This window comes from Dunckerocampus dactyliophorus, chromosome 10 (genome assembly GCF_027744805.1).
Source record: "Dunckerocampus dactyliophorus isolate RoL2022-P2 chromosome 10, RoL_Ddac_1.1, whole genome shotgun sequence".
NCBI classification, from domain to species: domain Eukaryota; kingdom Metazoa; phylum Chordata; class Actinopteri; order Syngnathiformes; family Syngnathidae; genus Dunckerocampus; species Dunckerocampus dactyliophorus.
Window position 1 is genome coordinate 9,567,313 of NC_072828.1, and position 21,651 is coordinate 9,588,963.

At 42.4% G+C, this 21,651-nt stretch overlaps 4 protein-coding genes across 8 annotated transcripts; 2 read left to right on the plus strand and 2 right to left on the minus strand.

Moving 5' to 3' along the window:
• The first annotated feature begins 157 nt into the window (after positions 1–157).
• med16 (mediator complex subunit 16) lies at positions 158–6,752 on the plus strand. 5 transcript variants are annotated; one of them, XM_054790306.1, is made up of 16 exons: positions 158–315; positions 754–940; positions 1,069–1,179; positions 1,261–1,430; positions 1,502–1,783; positions 1,855–2,004; positions 2,083–2,188; positions 2,258–2,413; positions 2,490–2,716; positions 3,908–4,114; positions 4,187–4,397; positions 4,466–4,599; positions 4,678–4,870; positions 5,178–5,373; positions 5,875–5,958; positions 6,042–6,751. In XM_054790306.1, the coding sequence occupies exons 2-16, from the start codon at positions 799–801 to the stop codon at positions 6,166–6,168; spliced, it is 2,496 nt and encodes an 831-aa protein (XP_054646281.1). In that variant the 5' UTR covers positions 158–315; positions 754–798; the 3' UTR covers positions 6,169–6,751. The 5 variants fall into 5 exon arrangements, with proteins under 5 accessions (XP_054646281.1, XP_054646282.1, XP_054646284.1 ...); XM_054790307.1 differs by having other exon boundaries at positions 1,072–1,179; positions 6,042–6,749; XM_054790309.1 differs by lacking the exon at positions 158–315 and having other exon boundaries at positions 797–985.
• On the minus strand, positions 6,220–9,257 carry wdr18 (WD repeat domain 18). Its single transcript, XM_054790312.1, has 10 exons — positions 9,012–9,257; positions 8,598–8,708; positions 8,299–8,432; positions 8,061–8,202; positions 7,852–7,995; positions 7,667–7,731; positions 7,464–7,588; positions 6,885–7,042; positions 6,616–6,684; positions 6,220–6,509 (listed from the first exon to the last, which is right to left on the minus strand). The coding sequence occupies exons 1-10, from the start codon at positions 9,219–9,221 to the stop codon at positions 6,381–6,383; spliced, it is 1,287 nt and encodes a 428-aa protein (XP_054646287.1). The 5' UTR covers positions 9,222–9,257; the 3' UTR covers positions 6,220–6,380.
• On the plus strand, positions 7,534–13,525 carry LOC129189041 (uncharacterized). The gene is made up of 6 exons (XM_054790313.1): positions 7,534–9,263; positions 10,031–10,183; positions 10,859–11,502; positions 11,708–11,795; positions 13,033–13,192; positions 13,273–13,525. The coding sequence occupies exons 2-6, from the start codon at positions 10,119–10,121 to the stop codon at positions 13,300–13,302; spliced, it is 987 nt and encodes a 328-aa protein (XP_054646288.1). The 5' UTR covers positions 7,534–9,263; positions 10,031–10,118; the 3' UTR covers positions 13,303–13,525.
• stx6 (syntaxin 6) lies at positions 10,441–21,322 on the minus strand. Its single transcript, XM_054790314.1, has 8 exons — positions 21,096–21,322; positions 18,796–18,965; positions 18,498–18,592; positions 17,253–17,312; positions 17,022–17,150; positions 16,719–16,825; positions 15,992–16,086; positions 10,441–14,061 (listed from the first exon to the last, which is right to left on the minus strand). The coding sequence occupies exons 1-8, from the start codon at positions 21,128–21,130 to the stop codon at positions 13,985–13,987; spliced, it is 768 nt and encodes a 255-aa protein (XP_054646289.1). The 5' UTR covers positions 21,131–21,322; the 3' UTR covers positions 10,441–13,984.
• Between the last annotated feature and the right edge of the window lie 329 nt (positions 21,323–21,651).

Here is a 21,651-nt window from a genome sequence, read left to right on the forward strand (position 1 = left end):
ATTATTGTGTTTGAGATTTAATTTTGATTATGTATCCCTAAAATAAAATGGGCTTTTGCGCCAACCTTTCATCAAATTGCCAAAAATAAATTAAAAAAATAAATAATACAGTCAGGCACATTAAAAGGCACCAGTATGTGGACTTTGGGGTCCTGGGGACTTTGTTGTATGAATGGTTGCGAAGTGAGAGCTTTTGTTGATGGAATTTATTTTACCACCTTTTAACCAGCTTGAAGTATGACATTATTTTAATATTTTTGTTTAAACGGATGTGTTTTGATTCTCGTTGAAGACGATTGCGGAGCTACCATCGAAGTAAGTTCAGACCAGTCAATGTGCCTCTCACTTCCGATTGATAGCGTTTGAAAGATATATTCTAGACAGACGGGTAGCTCTACATATAAATATACATAGCTGTGAAGATAAATATGTTGTAGATACGTGTCTAGACTCCATAAACATTGAACAACAAGAACGAGCCGATTATATGTTATATTATTGAGATGTTTAAAGACACATTGTTATTCTGTTCATCCCAGCATTGTCTCCCTAAAAATGACCAAAAACATATCTGATTTTCACGAAAGTAGTTAAAGACAAGCAGATAAAATAAAATACAAGGGTTTTTAAAATGTCTTTACTGAGGGTTTGTTATGTACATATGAATATTTGTTACATATGTTTCTTTGTTGAATATGAGTATGTGCCAAATTAAGTTGGTGGAAACATGCTGTAACTTTGCTTTGCTTTCAGGAGAGAGGTCTTCCGCACCTGGATTTCTATTTTGGGGTTTGCGACATGGAGCTGGCATACGTTTGTGAGTGGGAGAGGCGCCCAAAGAGCACCCACTGCCCCTCCATCCCTCTTGTGTGCTCGTGGTCCTGCAGGAATCTCGTGGCCTTCACCACGGACCTGAAGAACGATGACGACAACGACAGAGGTACTGGATCAGGATGGATGTGACTCAGAAGGAGTCTCCACTCTGGTAACAGTTGCCAATCACTTATGTATTTATTGGAATTCAACAATAATGAGCATGCATCTGTTTGGTTGTCATGTTGATGTTAGCAGATGTCAGTCACATGATCCATATAATGGACACAGAGCATCCCTGGGATGTGTACTCCATCAACTCTGGACATGCTGAGGTCATTTCCTGTCTGGAGTGGGACCAATCAGGTAAGTTTTTATTATTATTATTATTATTTTTTAAATAAAACCAAACAGACTCTTTATGAACATGTGTGCGTGCACTTGCAGGGTCCAGGTTGCTGTCTGCAGACGGCGACGGCCACATCAAGTGTTGGTCGATGTCTGAGCACCTGGTCAACAGTTGGGAAAGTATTCTGTCCAGTTCTCTCGAAGGAGATCCCATTGTGGCGCTGAGTTGGCTGCACAACGGAGTCAAACTGGCTCTACACGTGGAGATGGTATCAATCACAGACGTCTTCCACGTTTTCTTGTTTCCTTGCAAATACAGCTTCTTTTGCATCACTTTTAGTCAGGTTCCACAAACTTTGGTGAGAAGTTCTCGCGGGTCAAGTTCTCCCCATCTTTGACTCTTTTTGGCGGGAAGCCGATGGAGGGCTGGCTGGCGGTGACAGTGAGCGGCTTGGTCACCGTGTCGCTCCTGAAGCCAGGGGGCGCTCTGCTGACAGCCAGTGAGAGCCTGTGTCGGCTGCGAGGACGTGTGGCGCTCGCAGACATCGCCTTTACCGGGGGGGGGAACATCGTGGTGGCTGCAACTGATGGCAGCAGTTCTTCTCCGGTCCAGTTCTACAAGGTCAGTAGCAAGATGTCCATGGTGAGTCTGATGGGAGGATGTGATTGGATCTGGTGTGTATCTGCGTTCAGGTGGTGGTGAGTGTAGTGAGCGAAAAGTGCCGTATCGACACAGAACTCTTACCCTCCTTATTCCTGCGCTGCACCACTGACCCGCTGAGGAGGGATAAGTACCCCGCCGTCACGCATCTCAAGTTCCTGACCAGAGAGAACTCGGAGCAGGTAACAACCTGGGAGAAGTGTTAGTTGACTTAAATTGCAACAACACATGAGCAAGGCATTGACACGGTGTGTTTCCAGGTTCTGCTCTGTGCGTCCAATCACAATGGCAGTATTGTCGAGTGTTGGTCTTTAAGGAAGGAAGGGCTACCGGTGAATAATATCTTTCAGCATCGATCGCCTGTCGGTGAGTCAAAATATGTCTGAACTTTGACCCGTGTTGACCAGAAGTCACCCAAGCTGATTTCTGATCTAGTCGGTGAAAAGCAGCCCACTATTTTGAAGTGGCGGATCCTTACGACTACCAACGACCTGGAACGAGTGTCTGCCATAGCTCTTCCCAAACTGCCCATTTCCATCTCCAACACTGACCTGAAGGTGGCATCAGACACCAAGTTTTGCCCCGGACTGGGTCAGAACTGCTAATACAGTGTTCGCTGGTCTCGATGGGTTGCAATCAGGACTCATTTGGTGGTCTGTGCCTTCAGGTCTGGCTTTGGCCTTCCATGATGGCACCATCCAAATCCTCCACCGTCTGTCCCTCCACACCATGGGCGTTTTCTACGGCTCTGCCTCCACCTCCGGATCAGGCCAACGCTCTGGGGACGATTCGGCTATCAAGCGACAAAGAACTGGAGCCCCCGGCCTACATTTCAAGGCCCTGCAGTTCTCTTGGACGTCCCTGGCCCTGGCTGGTGTGGACAATCAGGGGAAGGTAACAACACGCCGTTCTCACTCGATTTCATTAAAAATACCACAATAGCCACTGCATGATAAAAAGACACGTGAACTAGTCATCACCATAGATAAAAAAACATTACATTATTTTGTTGCTCAGCTGTTAAAATAAAGCAACAGATGTATTTATTTAGATAAGTGGTTGGCTGCCCCACAGCCAGACAATCCCAGGTTTTATTCTAGCCTGGCGTCTCTGCTTGGAGGGATGTTCTTCACATTGGGAATTTCACTCTGTACCAGTAATGTATCCATCCCTACCTGCATGGGTTTTCTGCAGGTACAGTCGTCCCTTGTTAGATCACGTTTAGAATTTTGTGGCTTCACTCTCTCATGGTTTTTAAAAAATATATACATTTATAAATCATGCTGTTTTGTGGTTGAATACGGCCTGTTAGTTAAAAAAAATCTATGCATATTTTAGCAAATGTTACATATTTTTGCCTTAATTAAGCATTTTCTAAAATGAACTAAAATACAAATACAAGGCATTAACAAAATGCATTCAAATTGTGAATATAGTATTCTAATAGTCACTAGGTGTCAGTAATGTCACTTTAATGTTTGGTGAGACAAGCACCAGACTTGATTGCTGGAACAGCCGGCTTTTTTTGCAGGTTTGAATGATCTTACAGCAGGCACAATAATAGCATATTAATCATAATTGTAATAACACAGGTTGCTGTTGCGGCTGTTCCCCCTTGCCAAGCTAAAATTAAAATCCCAACATCACTGCCTGTCCTCAAGACATATGGAACACATTTACTGTGACACACACAAGCACAAGATTTATTTATGTCTTAAATGGCTTATTTTCTCTGATTATAACTACTATATTGGGTAATACGAGTGTAAAGGTGACTATAAGGGTGTTATTTCATGTCTAGAGGGCTCTAATAATGTTAAAACCCATATTTAGAAGGTCGTAAACAGGTTTTCTATGCTCTAACTACATAAATATTCAATTTCTAAAGAAGGAATCCTACTTTGCGGAAAATCACTTATCACGGTTGGGCAAATAATGATTGAATTCTATTTTTAAAATATGCTAAGGTTTAATGAAGAAGTTGCGGGACACACTTTGGACACCGCTGCCTTAAATGGACTGTAATTTCTGCTTTCTTATCGTAAGTTGTCCATTGTCAGACACTAAACAAATAATGTGACTCAGCTCCACATGCTGAGAGTGTCACCCTCCATGGGTCAAGTGCTGGAGATGAACACGACGTTGCGCCACCTGCTGTTCCTGCTGGAGTACTGCATGGTGACGGGCTATGACTGGTGGGACGTCCTTCTGCATGTGCAGCCCAGTATGGTCCACAACTTGGTGGACAAACTCCATGAGGAGTACATGAGGCAGAACCATGCCCTGCAGCAGGTCCGGTCATGTTCTTCTGTTCTATTGAATGATCGTGCTTGTATCTTATTGCATAATCAGTCCTTGCTGTAGGTTTTGGCGACACGGATAGTGGCGGTCAAGGCGTCTCTGTGTAAATTGTCAACGGCCACTGCGGCACGAGCCTGTGACTTCCACGCCAAACTGCTATTGATTGCCATCAGCTCCACTCTAAAATCTTTACTGAGACCTCACGTCCTTAATACCCCTGACAAAAGTCCAGGAGACCGCCTGACTGAGATCTGTGCCAAGAACATGGACACAGGTGTGGTTTGAACTACATTGACACAGGTGAGACTATTACATCATGACTTAGACCAGACTTGTTGGCAGATATTGACAAGGTGATGATCAACCTGAAGACAGAGGAGTTTGTTTTGGATGGTCCACCGCTGCAGTCCCTGCAGCAGCTCATCCAATGGGTGGGTGAATTCGTCCTATACCTGCTGGCCAATCTACCTAACCAGGTGAGCTAGTGAGACAGCTATTGAATATGATTTGGCCCAGAAGAAATTAATTCCATTTGGGCCGCTTCTGTTCTGCAGGGGTCTATGGTGCGTCCCGGGTTTGGCTTCATGCGGGACGGAGCGTCTTTGGGAATGTTACGGGAGATGCTGGTGATGATCCGGATATGGGGTCTCCTGAAACCCGGTTGCCTTCCCACTTTCACGGCCACATCAGACAGCCAGGACAGCTTACAGCTGCTCTTCCGCCTGCTCACCAAGCTGTGGCTGTGCTGTAAGAACCTACCAGAACTTCTATCAGAACACATTTGTCGTTGGTCTTCAGCTAAATACATATTGCCTAATCTTCTGTGTTTGAGTATGTTTTACAGGGCAACTAATGTAACACTTTTATGGTTCTAACTTTGTGTGGTCGATGTTCCATCACAGTGCCCCCGGCTTGACCAAGTGATGATTGTTGTTCTGTTTCTGTCTTAGCTCTTTGAGTAAAATATAACTTCTTGTTGCTAAATGTATTGCATTGATTTATCTAAACACAAAAGACGTTTGATTATGAAAAGCATGATGTGTTTGTGTGACAGCCCGGGATGACGCCCTTCCTCAGGACCCGGATGAGAGCCTCATAGATGAATGCTGCCTGCTGCCCAGCCAGCTGTTGGTTCCCAGTATGGATTGGCTGCCCGTTAATGACGGCATCATAGTTAAGCTGCAGGGTAAACAGCCAATCAGGCTGCAGTTTGGAAAAACCTCATCACTTGCATTGCTTGATGCCAGCAGGTAAGACACGGCCACGTTGCTGAGGCTCATTCAGGAAGCTTCAACAGTTGACTTTAGGGCTACAACGAACCTGTTATTGTCTTAGTGGATTCATCTGAAGCTTGTTTTGATAGAATAATCTATTGAGCCAAATCAATATGAACCAAACACAAACATTTAGTGGTTTGGTCTGCAACATATCAGAAAAGAGGCAAAAATGTTTTCCGAAGTCAAAGCTGATGTGTGCATATCTTGTTTTGTCTAAAACACAAGGATAATGGCTCTGCTTTCACAGATGACTAAGGAAATATAAAAAAATACCACATTTTAGAGGCTGAAATCAGGATATTTACATTTTTAAATCAGCATATGATCAAATACCAAAATAGTTAATTGATCAATTTGTTGCAGCTATAGTTGACCTTTTCCATCTCCCTAAAACTGCATGTACCGGTACTGCCTTTTTGTTGTACTATAACTGAGTGACAGCCATGTGCACCCTGTGTGTGTGTGTGTGTGTAGGAGCATCAGCTGTCAGAGGACAGACAACCTGCGATGTGTCCACATGGGTGTTTGTCCCACAGAGGACAGTAAGGCCTGCACCAGGTGAGTCCACAGGAAGTGACATCAGCAGGTCAGACATTGACATTCACATTGTAGCAGTGGACTAAATTTGTGTGTGTTTTGAGGTGTGGCTGCGTTACGATGCTTCGCTCGCCCAACAAAAGCAATGCCATGAAGCAGTGGGAGCAGCGCTGGATCAAAAACTGTTTGTGTGGTGGTTTGTGGAGGCGCATCCCTCCTATGCACACTTGAACACACTTCCTGTGACAGAGCACAATTCCTCATAATGAAAATCAGGACAAGCACGATGCATGTGGGCTTTTATTTTCTCAGTCTGGTCTGCCAATAACGACAAAATAAGCATCTCATGTTGAACACTTTTCCTTCTTGATGTTTTGTCAGTTGGTGAAAAATACTTGTACTAATAAAAAATGAACAAAACAAAAAAGCAACAATCAGTGCGTTCATGTGGATTTTGTTAGCAGCTGACTGGAAAAGTCATACAAATCTTTGTTGACTTTCTTCAGAGTTTGAACTTCCTCCTCCAACTCTGCCACTCGCACTTTCGTGTTCTCGCCATCTCCGAACAGCGACTTGGAACACCAAACAGACATGTCAGAAACACATTCCACTTCCTGTTCTGGCACAGTGACTGAGTCCATTGCTGTATAACCTCACTCTAGCCCCGCCCCCTCTCACCTTGTCAGTCACAGCATTCATTAATGAATTGAGCTTATCAGCTTTTTGAAGATACGTCTCCTCCTCCTCCTGTAAATAATAAACTGTTTCAACAAATGTACTCTATTTCACTTGCCCGTGGTGACAAACATTTCAGCCAGTGAGCTGGAAAAGTTGAACTTGACAAGGAGAAAGTTGATAGAAGCACAGCTACAGGATTGCAATGGCAACATAGGAGATGTTGATGGAATTTGCCAGCACTTTCCCCACACTCAACTCGGCAAACTTACCTGAGTGTGGAGTCCGAGGCGAACGCACACTTCTCCTGACTCACCGCTGTCGCTCTCCAGCAGGTGGCGGCTAAAGCGCGGCAGGGGGACGGAGGGTCGTGAGTCGGGTAGAAACATGTTGGCGGGAGCCACCATGACAAAGGCGTTTGTCACCGGACCTGAAGACCAGTTTAGTTTGGAAAAATTGTGCTGCTTTGTTTCCACAATGACATTTTCCAACATTCTGAAGCAAGAATAGTTTTACAATCCAAGCTATGTAGTCATCTTGGCTACATAGCGGAAGGGGAGGGAATAACAAGTGGTTGCAATTAACCATTAAAAAGGAAAGAAGAGGAAGCAGACTAATATGACAGGAATGGATTTGGGATAACACTACACTTAAAATTTGCACACTTACGTACTAAAGTACAATCAACATAGTATACTTATTGAAGCGTAAGTACGGAAGTGTGCAAAGGTAAGCGCATGTGGGGTCAACTGTGGCCCACAACTATTGTAAGAAAAAGTTGGGAATTACATGCTTTTTTGCCCCCTGTTTGGCTGCGGTGAATGCTTTTAATTTGAAGGAACAGAAGATACCTTTGTGGGCAAAGCAGCGTACACATTGTTTACTTTGAATGTCCCAGAGCCGCACCGACTCATCATGTGACCCTGACACGAGAAGAGTCCCGTCCATGGACACTGACAGGCAGGTCACCACGTTCCTGAAGTGAAGCACACGGGTCAGAACCAGCACCTGCGAGAATCATTGACCTGCGTTTTAAACGACATGATGACCTCACCTGTGTCCTTTAAATGTCCGGTTCCCGTCAGCATCGCACTGGAAGGATTTGTCTCGTGTGATACCCTGTGACAGTGTCAAATTTTTGCCAACATTCACACCATACTTTGGACTTGCTTGCAATCCAAGTCATCATTTTAAAATTGTCATTTAAATGAACTAAAAAAAATTAAAAAAAAAACTTACCTGAGTGCACAGAGACACCTGGAAGATGTTCCCATCACTGCCGCCACAGAACAGAAAGTACTCGCACGGGTCAAGGGTCACAGACATGATTTCCACATCAAAGAGGACAGAGAGGAGCAGCTCACCTGAAGACACCTCCCACAGCTGGACACACACACAAAATGCTAACCTGGAAGGCTCAACAGACTATATTGCTGAAGTCATCTGACCTTGACAGTTTGGTCCAAAGACGCTGTAGCAACTCGGGCCTGAGGTCCCATCATGCCACAGTGGAGATCTGTAATTGGCAGAGAGTGGCGTGATAGGATGTGACGTGGCTCGGGGGCATGGCTTAAGTCCACCTGGACCACACTACAACACAAAAAGTTGGAATGGAGTTTGGGTGAAAGGTTTTGGTCAGAAAACTGGAGTTGGATTTCTTAAGACTGTTTCAAAAACACACATTACCTGCTCAGACTCCACACCAGAACAACGCTGTCCTTTCCTCCAGACACAAAATGGCTGCTATCATCGGTGAACTTGACACAGGTGACATCCTGATAGTGACGAGTGACAACGGAAAGCAACTTGCCTGTGGACACCTGACCAATCACAGGAAAGCACAACAGTGTCAACACAAATGTCTAATTGGTTGGGAATCTTAATCACTGGATTGCCATCTTCAGGATTCTTCTTGTTCATTGCGGGACCCACAACCTGCAACCAGTGGTTACATAACTCAACTTTCTGTCAAGATGGCGTCTCACCTCCCACAAGTAAACTGCCTCGGCCACACCAGCTGCCAAAAAGAGTCCGTCGGCTGAGGCGCTCACACACGTGACAACACCTGGACACACAATCTTCTGTTGTAGCTGGTCCTACAAGTCAACATCAAACATCAGGAAGTCACACATAGACATAGCCAACAAGAAGTAGTGCACTTGTCGCTGAGGGGCGTTATTCAAGTAATACAAAATACTCAGAAATGTGCACAATCAATGTAAACAAAGGTTTGGGCATGCGTACTAAATTTCCCGCCGGTGGAGTAGGAAGAAAATAAAGAGCTTCACACGAGTATAAAGTTCGGCCCATTGGATCACAGGTGCACACTTTTTATGTATTTTCCCTGCCTTCATTTGTGCGCGTTAAAAAAAACGGACTGTTATCTTGATGACCTGTACCTTCCTCTGGATCTCCCACACGTTAATGAAGTTCTTGCCCAATTGGGCCGACACCAGGTATTCGCCGTTTAGGACGCAGAGTGTCCGGGCAGAGCTGTTCCCTCCACGGTAGGACAGCAGGCTGGACCCGCTGTGCAAGTCGAACACGGTGCTGTTCCACAGCTGCGAGCTCGTATCGCTGCTCAGAACCACCTCCAATGGCGCCGCCATCTTGGCTTGCCTCAGCAACAAGCCGCACGCGCAGAAACTAGGGTATGGACGGATCGATCCAAATATCGATCGTACTGATGCCAAGTGTAGTATTAGTATTCATATTTTTCAGTACTTTTTTCTCCCACAAATACCTGTTTGTTGTTGTGTTGTTCACATTGTTATACTTTATATTGTTTACCAATTTAGGGTGTAGTTTTTGCTTTTGTTTTGTTGTTGTACACGTATGTCTTATTTTACACTACTGACTTTATTTTGCATGTTATAAGACAATGGTGGAATAATTGCCAGTTTAATTGCATTATTTTTGTTGATATTGTCTTATGTTGTGTGTATATACAGTATTGTTAAATTGCTCACAAATAAGTTTGTTGACATTTTTGTCTAAAATCTTGATGGGGTATTGTATTCTGATTATAGTTAGTCAACAAATCACAAAAAAAAAAAATCACAAAATCATTCAAGTTTTTTAAAAAAAGTATTTGTATCGGCATAGTGCATTTATTTGGTATCAGTTTGATAACGAAAGTTGCAGTATCGCCTAAACCTGGCGGAAACTGCGGTTCTGTGGCGTCACTTCCGTGACCCGGGTTTGAAAATGTAGGTTTCTGCATTTCTGCCTTACAGACTGTGCTCGTTCAATTCCAAGTTCACGTTTGCATGACAATAAGATACTGAAAACATATTTATATGGTGATCATTATTGGTTTTCTTTGCAACTCATAACAGATAAATAGATATGTGTCATGCTGTGGAGTGATTAAGCAGCTCTCTTTAATCCTTCTTTTTGCCAACCAATCACATTTTAGGATGATGGTATTGTCTCCCCTCCCCCCTGTCGATGTGTGTCTGTGAGACTGGTTGCCACGGCAGCAGCAGTGCCAGGAAGAAACTCAGATGAAGCGAGGCCGTATCCCGTTGAGAGCCAACCACGACCTGCTGACCCCGGACGCACACGCAGTGTAAGTGCACACACACACTTACACACAAAGTTCATCACGTTATTTAGAACCTTCTGTGTGAAGTTTGAATGTTCTCACGCTCTATACATGCTTGGTATCGATCTGATGTCCATTAAATGCGGGACCAGCATTGCCAATACTTGGTTTGTTAGTGATGGGTTAGCATCAGTGTAAAACACAGGACAAATAAATAAACAAAAAAAGCTTATATTATAATAATAATTTAATAATAAATTTATTAAATAAAATGTTTATTAACAAACTTGTTGTGAAAATGTAACAATATGTAAATACAACAATATAAGACATTGTAACAATAGCAACAAACTAATACAGTGACTCCCTTTTATTCCATACAATTGTTTGACAAAACAAAGTCAATAGTCATAAGTAATTGTCAATAAGTGAACAAAAGCAAACAATATATAACCATAACGATATCAACAAGGTAGCAATATGAATAACACAATAAAAACACATATATTTGTGAAAATAAACACAAAAGAGTATCAATCCGATACTGAATCTACCCTTAATAATATTGCTATTTGGATCAATCTGCCCACTTCTACACCCGCCCTAAGTTGTTGTAAAAATGGAATTGACTGGAGATTTTTCTGCTTGTGCACTGTGACAAATAAATCAGTGGAGTTTGTTTTTTTTGACAACTTCCAGTGCCAAACTCGGTCCAGTTCTCCAGCTGAGGTCAGAGAGTGTGGCTGTGTTGTCCAGTGACCAGAGTGACCCATCCAAGTTGATGAGGTCGTGTCCGGCAAGTCACCGTCTACGTTTTGAAGATGAGACCGAGGCTGAGGCCGACTCCCGTTACCTGGACCGGCAGAGACAACGTACAAGCCATGGAGTCGCAGGCATCCTGGTCTGCAAGCCCAAACTCAGCCTGCATGTCAACAGCAGGCCGCACGCGGGGCTTGAGGCCAATGGAGCAACGGGAGCGAGGGCAGTTTTATTGGGGGTCAAGCAGATCCAGAGCCCATACAGACTGGACCTGTGGACCGAGCCAATCAAAGAAACTCACATTGGTTTGGTCACGCCCCCTGACATCTGCAGAAGAGGAGATGTTGCGACCGGACGACTCAGCGTACGGACAGGAAGAACTGATCAGATGCAAGCCAGTGGAAACCGAGCCCCTCTCAAGGCCACACCCACCAAAGAACTGCCGTTAAATCCCTATTCCCCTGAGCAGCTGCCCTCAGGCCAAATTCTGAAGCAGGACCATGAGGAGCCTCGGGGAGAGGTCCAGGAGAAGAATCTTTGTCTAGATCCCAGTAGCCACAAGTCATCCACATCTCAGACAGCAGGTCTAAATCTTTTTAGGCCTATTGTTCATTCAGCATTCAAGGGCGCCTCACATGCCGGTTGTGGGTCCCAGACAGGGACCTTTTGTCATTTTAATCAATCAATCACCAGAGTCTGTCCAATTTAGAAAAATTGTAAGCGAATTTAGTACTAAATTCAAAGTTTTTTCTCACTTCTTTTGCAATTGTCTTTTTTTTTTTTTTACAGTGAACAAACAAAGGCGGCTTCCCTCAGGGAACACCAATGATGGACAGGTCAGAGAGCCAATGGGGGAAGAGCTCCATCTTCCTCAGCCGTGAGTACTGTACGCTACTGTAACGCCACCTTCTGGACACAACAAAGCCCAGTTGGGTATCAGCACTGTGGGGGCGGAAGAGGGCGCCTGTGTTGCACAAGCAACATTTTATACAGTAAAGATGCTAAAACCAGTCAAATGAAGGTGAACTAATGCTTAGTTATTCTCAACAACATCCACATCTTAGCTGTGTTTTAAATGAGACAAGCAAATTAGTGTAATATCTAAAAATATATTTTATGAATAATGAATGCATTTTATTTTTACAGTATCTAGAGGGCCAATGCAAAACGAGCTGCCTGCCAAAAATGGCCCCTGGGCCCGCACTTTGCACACCCCTGAACCAAGCTATCGATGGAGTTCTTGTTTACCCTTGTGTACTACAGGATCTTCTTGAAACTTTCAATAACTATTGTACTTGCATGCATGGCTTTATTATGCCCCATGTGGTACTCATACCTGCCAACATTTGCATTTGAAAATAAGGGTAATTTGCTGCAAAATGAGGATAAGGGAAATTCTGGTCTTTCCACCAATATTTCCACCATCTTGAATCATTTTTGTTGCTGCAATTACATGACAGTCAGATTATGCATAATGCTACAGTATATGTGCCTGTCCGGTATTCATTGATGTCTGCATGAATGCATTCATTGCAACCATGTTTGTAGTCCAGTACAGTGGCTTGTTGCTTTGCTTACAAGAGGGATGTCCACAGTTTTTCCACTGAGTGGCATACAGAAAAATGTAAGGATGTGGGAGGCCACTTTGTTATTTTTCACAGTTTGGAAATATGCTAAAGCCAGTCGGAGAGATTATTAGACCACATGCCATAAAAACTATAAAAATATTACACATCTTTCAAAAACATCAAAATATATATTATTTATTTGGCAAAAAAGACAACTAAATTGTAATTTTTGCCAAATTTTTTGAAGAAGAGTTGTTGTTGAGCTGACTCACTGGAGAACACTGCCCCTAAGTGTTTGGAGAGAGAATTGCATGTCACGGAGTGACGACGCAAACATATGTCATGCATAATACATTTGTCAAGCACTGTATGTCGACATACTATGTTAACTACTATGTTGGCTGTGTTTAATTTTATTTTTAGAATTTGCATTATGGACACCCGTGGCGTACAATATTTCAAGAATACAAATTAGTGTAATATGGGCTATACATTATGCTGTGACTGAATTAATGAATAGCCTTTGTAAACTGTGTGTGTGTTTAGATTCGGCTACAGACAGCAGTCCACTCGTCTGTCTCTGCGTCGTCTCTTCTCCAGCGTTGCTTCATGCAGGGCCCGAACCGGCAGCCTGGACCGCCTCACTGCGCAGCCTCGACCCACTTCTGACCCCGCCCCGAACCGGTACCCGCACCAACGGATGCCGGTGAGCGCAGCTCGCTGTGATGCTAATGCTCCCAGCTCATTGACAAGCGTCCATCATTGTGTGTTCTTCTTGTCCAACAGGGGTCGCCCTCCTTACACTTGAGGAAGTGATATGCTTCAACAGCTTCTTTCGTGCTGTCACCTCAACATCAAAACCTGTTGGGAGTTCTGTTAGTCGTGCTCATTATGCAAGAAAGATATGGGTGGACCTGTTGCTCGGCTCACGTGACTCGGCCAATCGGCTTCTTGCACACAAGACTGGTCAAGACAATAGAGCTGACCTTCGTTTAATTTGTAAATGACTTCACTGCACGAATAAAAAAAAGGCATTTTAAGGCAATTTTTTTCTCTCTCGTGTGTTTTGTGTTTCACTTTATTGTTGAGCAAAGTATCAGCTGCCAAGTTTCATCAACACTGAAACTTTATTGTACTTATTATTTTAAGTGTCACACATATAATACTTTCCAAAAACATGTTAAAATGGTGTTGAGTGTCATGAGAAATGTCATTATTATTACTGTTAGGGTTACTTCCTGCTGTCTTGAGGCAACCAAAGGAAATGTGTCAGTCACTTAAGTCAAAAAAGCAATAGAAGAAATACATATGAGGAGCAAACAAACAATTTTAGTGTTATTCAATAAAAGTGTCGTTGACTAACGATGCTGGAGCTGCTTTCAAGTTCAGGGACAAAAAAAAACAAAACATGTTTGTCCTTTGACCTCTGCATTGTTAAGGAGTGTCACTCGGCAAACTTTGACCTCCAGTTCACCAATGCAGGATGAAGGTCTGTCAATCAGAGGATGAAGAGCAGGAGTAGGATAACGAAGAGGATGGCGAGCAGCACACCGATGGCGCACCACTGGCGGCGGTCTGCAGACAGTCATTAAGAAGTACTGGGGATGTAACTAGGGCTAGGTTTCGTTTACATATTATCCAATGCCGGTGCCAAATTTTTAAATTTTTTTTTACAGAATTGGAGAGCGATGGCAGAACGTGTGTGCGCTGTTTGAACTGAGCACTGCTGTTGACGTGTTAAGGATCAGCAATAAAGTTTTTTTAAAAAGTGACAGGACGTTGCATTACTTACAAGACGGTACAGCAACAATATCCCCTGCACGCACGTGTTGCGGGCGGCTGAATATGCATTAGCACCAAAACGAGGCACCGATAGCTACTTAGTATTTCGGTCTGTTACTACCGTTTCCGTAGGCACCGGTACCATTACGATACTCAGTTTATGCATAAAGCAAAAATGTAATACACTTCTTCTCATCAACACAGGAGAGAACTATGGCCTTAGGGAGAAAATTTACTTACACTTATACGACCACACAAAGCAAAAAAAACTTCAGCATATCAGTATGTGGAATCAAATTATGGAACGGCTTGATTAAAGAACTCAAACAATGTTCTAATATGAGCCATTCCAAGAAACGGTACAAGCAGTTTATGTTTACAACGTATAAGGAAGAAGAATCATGAACCAGAGGGAAATACTATGCTGTCATATGACAACTGCACTTGATGCAATTTACAGCAATTTGTCCATACAGATTTGTAAACCTCAACTTCATTGTAACACATTGTTATATTGGTCGTGTTATTCACAACTGGCAAAGGGAACATGTTGAATGGGAAACGAACAAATGTATTAGCAATTGATGTGAGATGTATTAGCTATTACAAAATATATTCGCAATTGATGTGAGACAAAGAGGGGGCAGGATTGAGCTCTGCTTCTTCCTACTCCTTTTGGGCATGTGGAATTGTGAATTGTGATATGTGATGTATACCGACGTGAAATAAATGCTCAAATTACAAAGGAAAATTTGTGTAAAATCTCATAATCTAATTTATAATGACTTAATTGGATTTTTTAAATACATTTTATAGGCCGCACGGTTGCCTAGTAGTTTGTTTGTTCTCCCTGTCCATGCGGGCACACACAGGCTTCCTCACGCATTCCAAAAATATGCATGCTAGGTTCATTGGAGACTTTATATAATCCACAGGTGTGAATGTGAGTGCGACTGGCTGATCACCTGAAGACAGCTGGGACAGGCTCGAGCATACCTGTGACTCTAGTGAGGACAAGTGGTACAAAAATGGCTGGATGGATGGAGTAAATATTATAATATTGGGGCCAATGAAAAACAAGCTACGGGCAAAATGGCCCCTGGGCCTCACTTTGGACAACACTGGTCTACAGAGTTTGTTTTTATGAAAGACAAGTACAACATTAAGTGTTTGAAGAGTATGAATGATTATTTTGTTTTTAGGAAAGGAAAGTTCCTTATTGACCAGTGCAGGGTTTACCCTGCCTCTCCCCCAAAGTCAGCTGGGATAGGCTCCAGCATACCCCCACAATCCTAGTGAGGATAAGTGGCATTGCAGATGATGGATGGAAGTTCCCTATTGGCTGATGTGCAGTGTTAATAGTTGCACATTGTAGCCTCATTGCCCATCTCTACTGAACAATGGCGACACACTGCTTTCGTCTTTTCCCGTTTACATTTCACTGGGAAGACCAGGTGTTTCCTGATGGAAGAGGGATTTCAAGCTTTGGATTAAAAAATGTGGGCTGCACTGTATTTGTTTATCGAGTAGACGCATAACAAGAGGCGTCACTCCTCCTGTCCTTCGCGTGTAATCTGTACTGTGTTGTATAAATCGGTACGCCTCTAGACAACCTTGGGTTGCGTACCGAAAAATCTGATCATGAATAAATGTAGCATTATACCCCAAATAAGGACACTTTTGGAAATGTTGGAACATTGCATAAAGTGAGCACACGTCTTACCGCTGGTCATGTGGGACACTTTGGCCAGTTTCTTCATGACGTTATCCAGTCTGGAGTGAGTGTTGTCCATCTCGTGGCTGAAGTCATCCAACATACTGGAAGGAGAGAAAACATAAGCTCACACCATGTCCTGCTAACCCCACACTACAGGCCCAAACCCCTCACGACCCTCGTCCTGCTTTGTTTCGTGAGTCTGTGAATGTAGCTTGTCGTTCCTTCTCCGAACAGTAGATGGCATAATAACTCTGCTTCTTAACACACCTCATACGCACCTGGTCTGCCAGAGAATAAGAAGCCGTAGCAGGAGGGATCAGTTTTGCCAACTTAGAAGCTTTGTTGCTATATTTAGCGGGTATTCAGACCCCTCTTGACTCTGCAACAAGTCTAGCGACTTTTTCTGGTCTTAGTGGACACTTTTGGAGACTAACATGACTTCTCAAACAGCAGCCAGGGCTGCCATCACAAAACACTCACGAGCGGCTCCGTCTTGCTTGTGACAACACACACACACAAAATAATTCTAAATATATTTGTTTTGCGTTTCATGTTTTTGGCTAACTTTTTGTCTCCTACGGTGTCCATAAAAATGAGATGCACATATGTCATCACCATTTATGCAAATTAGATGAAAATGTCATCTAACACCACCGCCACAAATAGATTGAAGTCCTGTGGGAAACACTGCAAGGTATTTGTGTATGCAAAAGAGACTTCCACAAACACTTACACAGACTGTTCATCCAACTCCATGCCAATCCTCTCTGACATGTTCTTTAAGACTCCGATTGTTCCTGAAACAAGCTCCAACTGCTCGTCCTGCTGCTCTGCCATCAGCTGGAGCGAAAGACAAAAAAAGCTATTAGACACAAAGTCGACATTCTGGAAAAATCTCCATGGAAATATTTGCTATCCTGGTAAATGACCAATCTTTAGTGGAAAACAAAAAAAAAAGGATCCCAAAAAGAACAGAACCAAAACGGTGCAGAGAGGAATCCAATATGTCACTTTTGAGATGACACTTTTTCAGTACCTGTTGCTGAACCTGCTGCTCCTCGATGAACTGAGAGTTGGCATTCTGCAGCTGACGGTCCAGTCGGCTGTACTTATCACCAGAAGCCTGCCACAGTGGACCCTGAGCACCGCAATCACCCATCAGAGCCTGAACATGTTTGACATCTTCAGCTCGAGGCCTCATTCTTGTCAACTCATTTTAATACTGTGTGTGTGTGTGTGTGTTTGAGTGTTGTAGCATATGAAGAACCTGTTTGTTTGTTCTGTCAATGCAGGCTACAGCTGGACTAGACATGTGCTCCTTCATCTCCTTCAAGACAAACAAAAAAAATTTACACTTGATGCTTGAGCCACACAGAAGTAGCGTACAATGTATACAGTCTATATCAGGGGTGTCCCAAGTGTGGCCTGGGTGCCATTTGCGGCCCGCGGCTCTTATTTTTATTGGCTCTCGGGAACATTCTAAAAAATGCAATTAAACAAGATATCAAAACAAAAGTGCAAAAATGGAAAAAGACCGAATAATTAAGCAGGAATAAAGTCATAGTAAGATAAATAAGTTGTAAGCTTACCAAAAAAGGGTCATAATTTTACAAGGTTAAAGATGTAATATTATGTAATATGTCATATTATTAGACAAAAAGGCGATTTTAGAAGCATAAAGTTGAAATAAAAAAAAAACATTTTTTTAAAAAGTCATAATATTGTGAGAAACAAACAAAACAAAGAATAAACTTGCAATTTTTTTATAATTAGGTTGGGGGAAAAAAATGCAAAAAAGAGCAATAATTTTACAAGAATAAAGTCAGAAGAATAAAGTGATAACGGAAAGACGTAATTTTACAAGGTTAGAGTTGTAAGATTATGAGGACAGAAATGCAATTGGAGAAGCATAAAGTTGAGAAAAAAAAGATGTTACAATATTTATGAGCAGTCAACAAAACAAAGAATAAAGTTGCAATTTTTTGGAAAATTAGTTTGGGGAATTAAAAAAAAACGAGCAATAATGTTACAAGAATAAAGTCGAAAGAGTAGGAGAATAAAGTCAAAATACTATAGAAAAAAGTTATAATATTACAAGAAAAAAGACAAAATTTTACAAGGTTAAAGTTGTAAGATTATGAGGATAAAAAAACAATTTGAGAAGCATAAAGTTGAGAAGAAAAAATATGTTACGTTTTTTAAAATCATAATATTATGAGGAACCAACAAAACAAAGAATAAGTTTGCAATTTTTTAACAAGACTAAAGTCCAAATATTATTGGAATTAAGTCATAATATTATAAGAAATACACATTTCAAAGAATAAAATAAAAATATTTGTAAAAATAAAACAAAAATGAAAAAAAAAAAGAACAAAAGTAATGGACGACAAAAGGTTCAGACAAATAATAATACACTTAGGCTTTGTCACCTACTATAACACAAAGCTGAGATGGAGGCTCCTTTTTATCAAAGGTTAGGACACCCCTAGTGTACATGAATGACTTGTACCTTCACTGTGTGTCTTGTGCTGCTGATGAAGGCTTTTCTCTTGGACAGCTCTGCAGCATACAGGTTGAATTTCTTGGGGTTGGACTCTACGATGCATTCACTGACAGTTAAGAAAGTGCAACGACGGGACCAGCCGGGTTGAAATCAAATCGGATTAAATTACTTTCCTCACACAAACGTGTTGGGAAACGTGCACACATTGAAAAGAAAACACCCCCTGTACGTTTTGTTACTGTCACTATGGGACGGGGGGGGGGGTTATAAGCATTGTAGTAGACTGATGGTGTTGAAAGGATATTGATGGTCTCATCGAGGTCTTCCAGGTCCCACTCGATTGAGCGCAGGCTGTTCCTCAGCTCATTGGTGGTCCAGTCCATCTCTTCCTTGGAGGCCCCGCCCCCCTCCAGTAACAACTCGCTCCATCTTTGATGGAGGCTCTGAGCTGCATTCACTGCCTTCTGCACCTCACTGTACACGCACACACACACACACACACACACACATCATGAGTGACAGGCAGGAGTTGTGTTCACACACTTTGTGGAGGCCAGATGTCCCCTTTTTTCAGGACATGTCCTCTCTTAAAATAATCTGGGATTTCATGACCAAAGTGGTCTGCTGTGCTGTCATCTACTGCATATCAGGGATGGTGAAATGTCCTTTGGAAATAATATGGTCAAATGGCATCGTTTAGATCAGGGGTGTCCAGAATTTTTACACAAATGGCTGCATGCAGAAAAATTTAAGGATGCGGGTGGGCCACATGAAGCTGTGTGCACATAAAATACAGTGTTTGCCCCCTTCCTGATTTCTTATTTTTTGCGTTTTTGACACGTAAATGTATCAGATCATCAAACAAATTAAAATATTAGTCAATGACAACACAACTGAACACAAAATGCAGTTTTTAAATGAACCTTTTTATTAAGGGAGAAAGAAAATCCAAACCGACATAGCCCTGTGTGAAAAACTGATTGTCCCCCCCGTTAGAACATAACTTAATTGTGGTTTAATCACACCTGAGTTCAATTTCTCTAGCCACGCCCAAGCCTGATTACTGCCACAGCCATTCTCAATCAAGAAATCACTTAAATAGGACCTGCCTAACAAAGTGAACTAGACCAAAAGACCCTCAAAAGAGATCTAAATATATACGGGAACAAATGAGAAAGAAAGTAATTGAGATCTATCAGTCTGGAAAAGCTTATAAAACCATTTCTAAAGCTTTGGGACTGCAGCGAACCACAGTGAGAGCCATTATCTACAAATGGCAAAAACATGCAACAGTGGTGAACCTTCCCAGGAGTGGCCGGCCAACCAAAATGACCCAAGGGAACAGCGACAACTCATCCAAGAGGTCACAAAAGACCCCACAACAACAGCCAAAGAACTGCAGGCGTCACTTGCATCAGTTAAGGTCAGTGTTCATGACTCCACCAAAAGAAAGACACTGAGCAAAAATGGCCTGCATGGCAGAGTTCTTCTTGTTCACTGCTGAACAAAAAGAACATTAAGGCTTGTCTCAATTTTGCCAGAAAACATCTTGATGATCCCCAAGACCTTTGGAAAAATACTCTGTGGTCTGATGAGAGAAAAAACTTTTTGGAAGTTGTGTGTCCCATTACATCTGGCGTAAAAGTAACAATGCATTTCAGAAAAAGAACATCATAAAATATGGTGGTGGTAGTGTGATGGTCCTGGGCTGTTTTGCTGCTTCAGGACCTGGAAGGCTTGCTATGATAAATGGAACCATAAATTCTGCTGTCTACCAAAAAATCCTGAAGGAGAATGTCCGGCCATCTGTTTGCGACCTCAAGCTGAAACAAACTTGGGTTTTGTAGCAGGACAATGATCCAAAACACACCAGCAAGTCCATCTCTGAATGGCGGAAGAAAAACAAAATGAAGACTTGCTGTGGCATGACCTTAAAAAGGCGGTTCATGCTGGAAAACCCTACAATGTGGCTGAATTACAACAATTCTGCAAAGATGAGTGGGCCAAAATTCCTGCACAGCGCTGTAAGAGACTCATTGCAAGTTTCCACAAACACTTGATTGCACTTGTCGCTGCTAAGGGTGGCCCAACCAATTAGGATTGGGGGCAATCACTTTTTCACACAGGGCCATGTAGGTTTGGATTTTTTTCTCCCTTAATAAGTATAAGCTTAATTTAAAAACTGCATTTTGGGTTCAGTTGTGCTGTCTGACTAACATTTAAATTCGTTTTGATTATCAGAAACATTTATAGTAAGTGTGACAAACATGCAAAAATATTAGGATTAGGAATGGGGCAAACACTTTTTCACACCACTGTGTGTATATATACAGTATATATATGTTTTTTTTTTAAAGTAATACCTAATACTCCATTTGAGAAGCAGTGGCGTAATGCATGTAACAACATGCACAGGGATGAACATTACTGTACTGTAATGTACTGATCATTTTGATAGCTAACTCTGAAATATCCACGTAAATACCACGACAATGGTGTTTCAAGATGCTGCTTCTTCTATTGTTGTGTTAAGAATGGAGAATGAATTCTGTGGTTAGCCGAGGCAGCTAACAATAGAATGAGATTGGTGTAAACAATCCTGACCCTTTGACGACGAAGAACGGGTCTTCCATGGACATGTTGCCGCTCCCGGTTTAGTCCAAGTGCAGCTCCATCACACACGTACCACAGAAGACCCCGAAGGCTTGAACAAACTTAAATTTGATAACTTAATTCCTGGTCCTAGCTGTGTTTACATGAAACGGCGTCTACCGCAGCGGAAATAGCCGAATGACACCAGCAATGTGGTGGTGGTGGTGGAGTCTTCGGCTTCTTCCGTATACGACGAGAAAACAGCTTTCTAAGTGTCTACTGCCATCTAGCGGTGGTAATGAATGTGGTGGAGATGATGAAGTTAAAACCTACACACAACGTACATAAAAACACAAATAAAATAAAAATATTTGCAATTGTCGACCATCCATTTTCCTACCTTGTTATCTATCTATCTATCTATCTTGCTAAGCATGGCCAAAACAAATACAGTGCGATAAAACAATGGCCATCTACCGAACTAAACTAATGTGGTTCCACGCCAAGCCGCTTGGTAGCGACAAGAGTTCTTCAACAATGCTTACCAAGGCCGGATTTAGAAGAATGA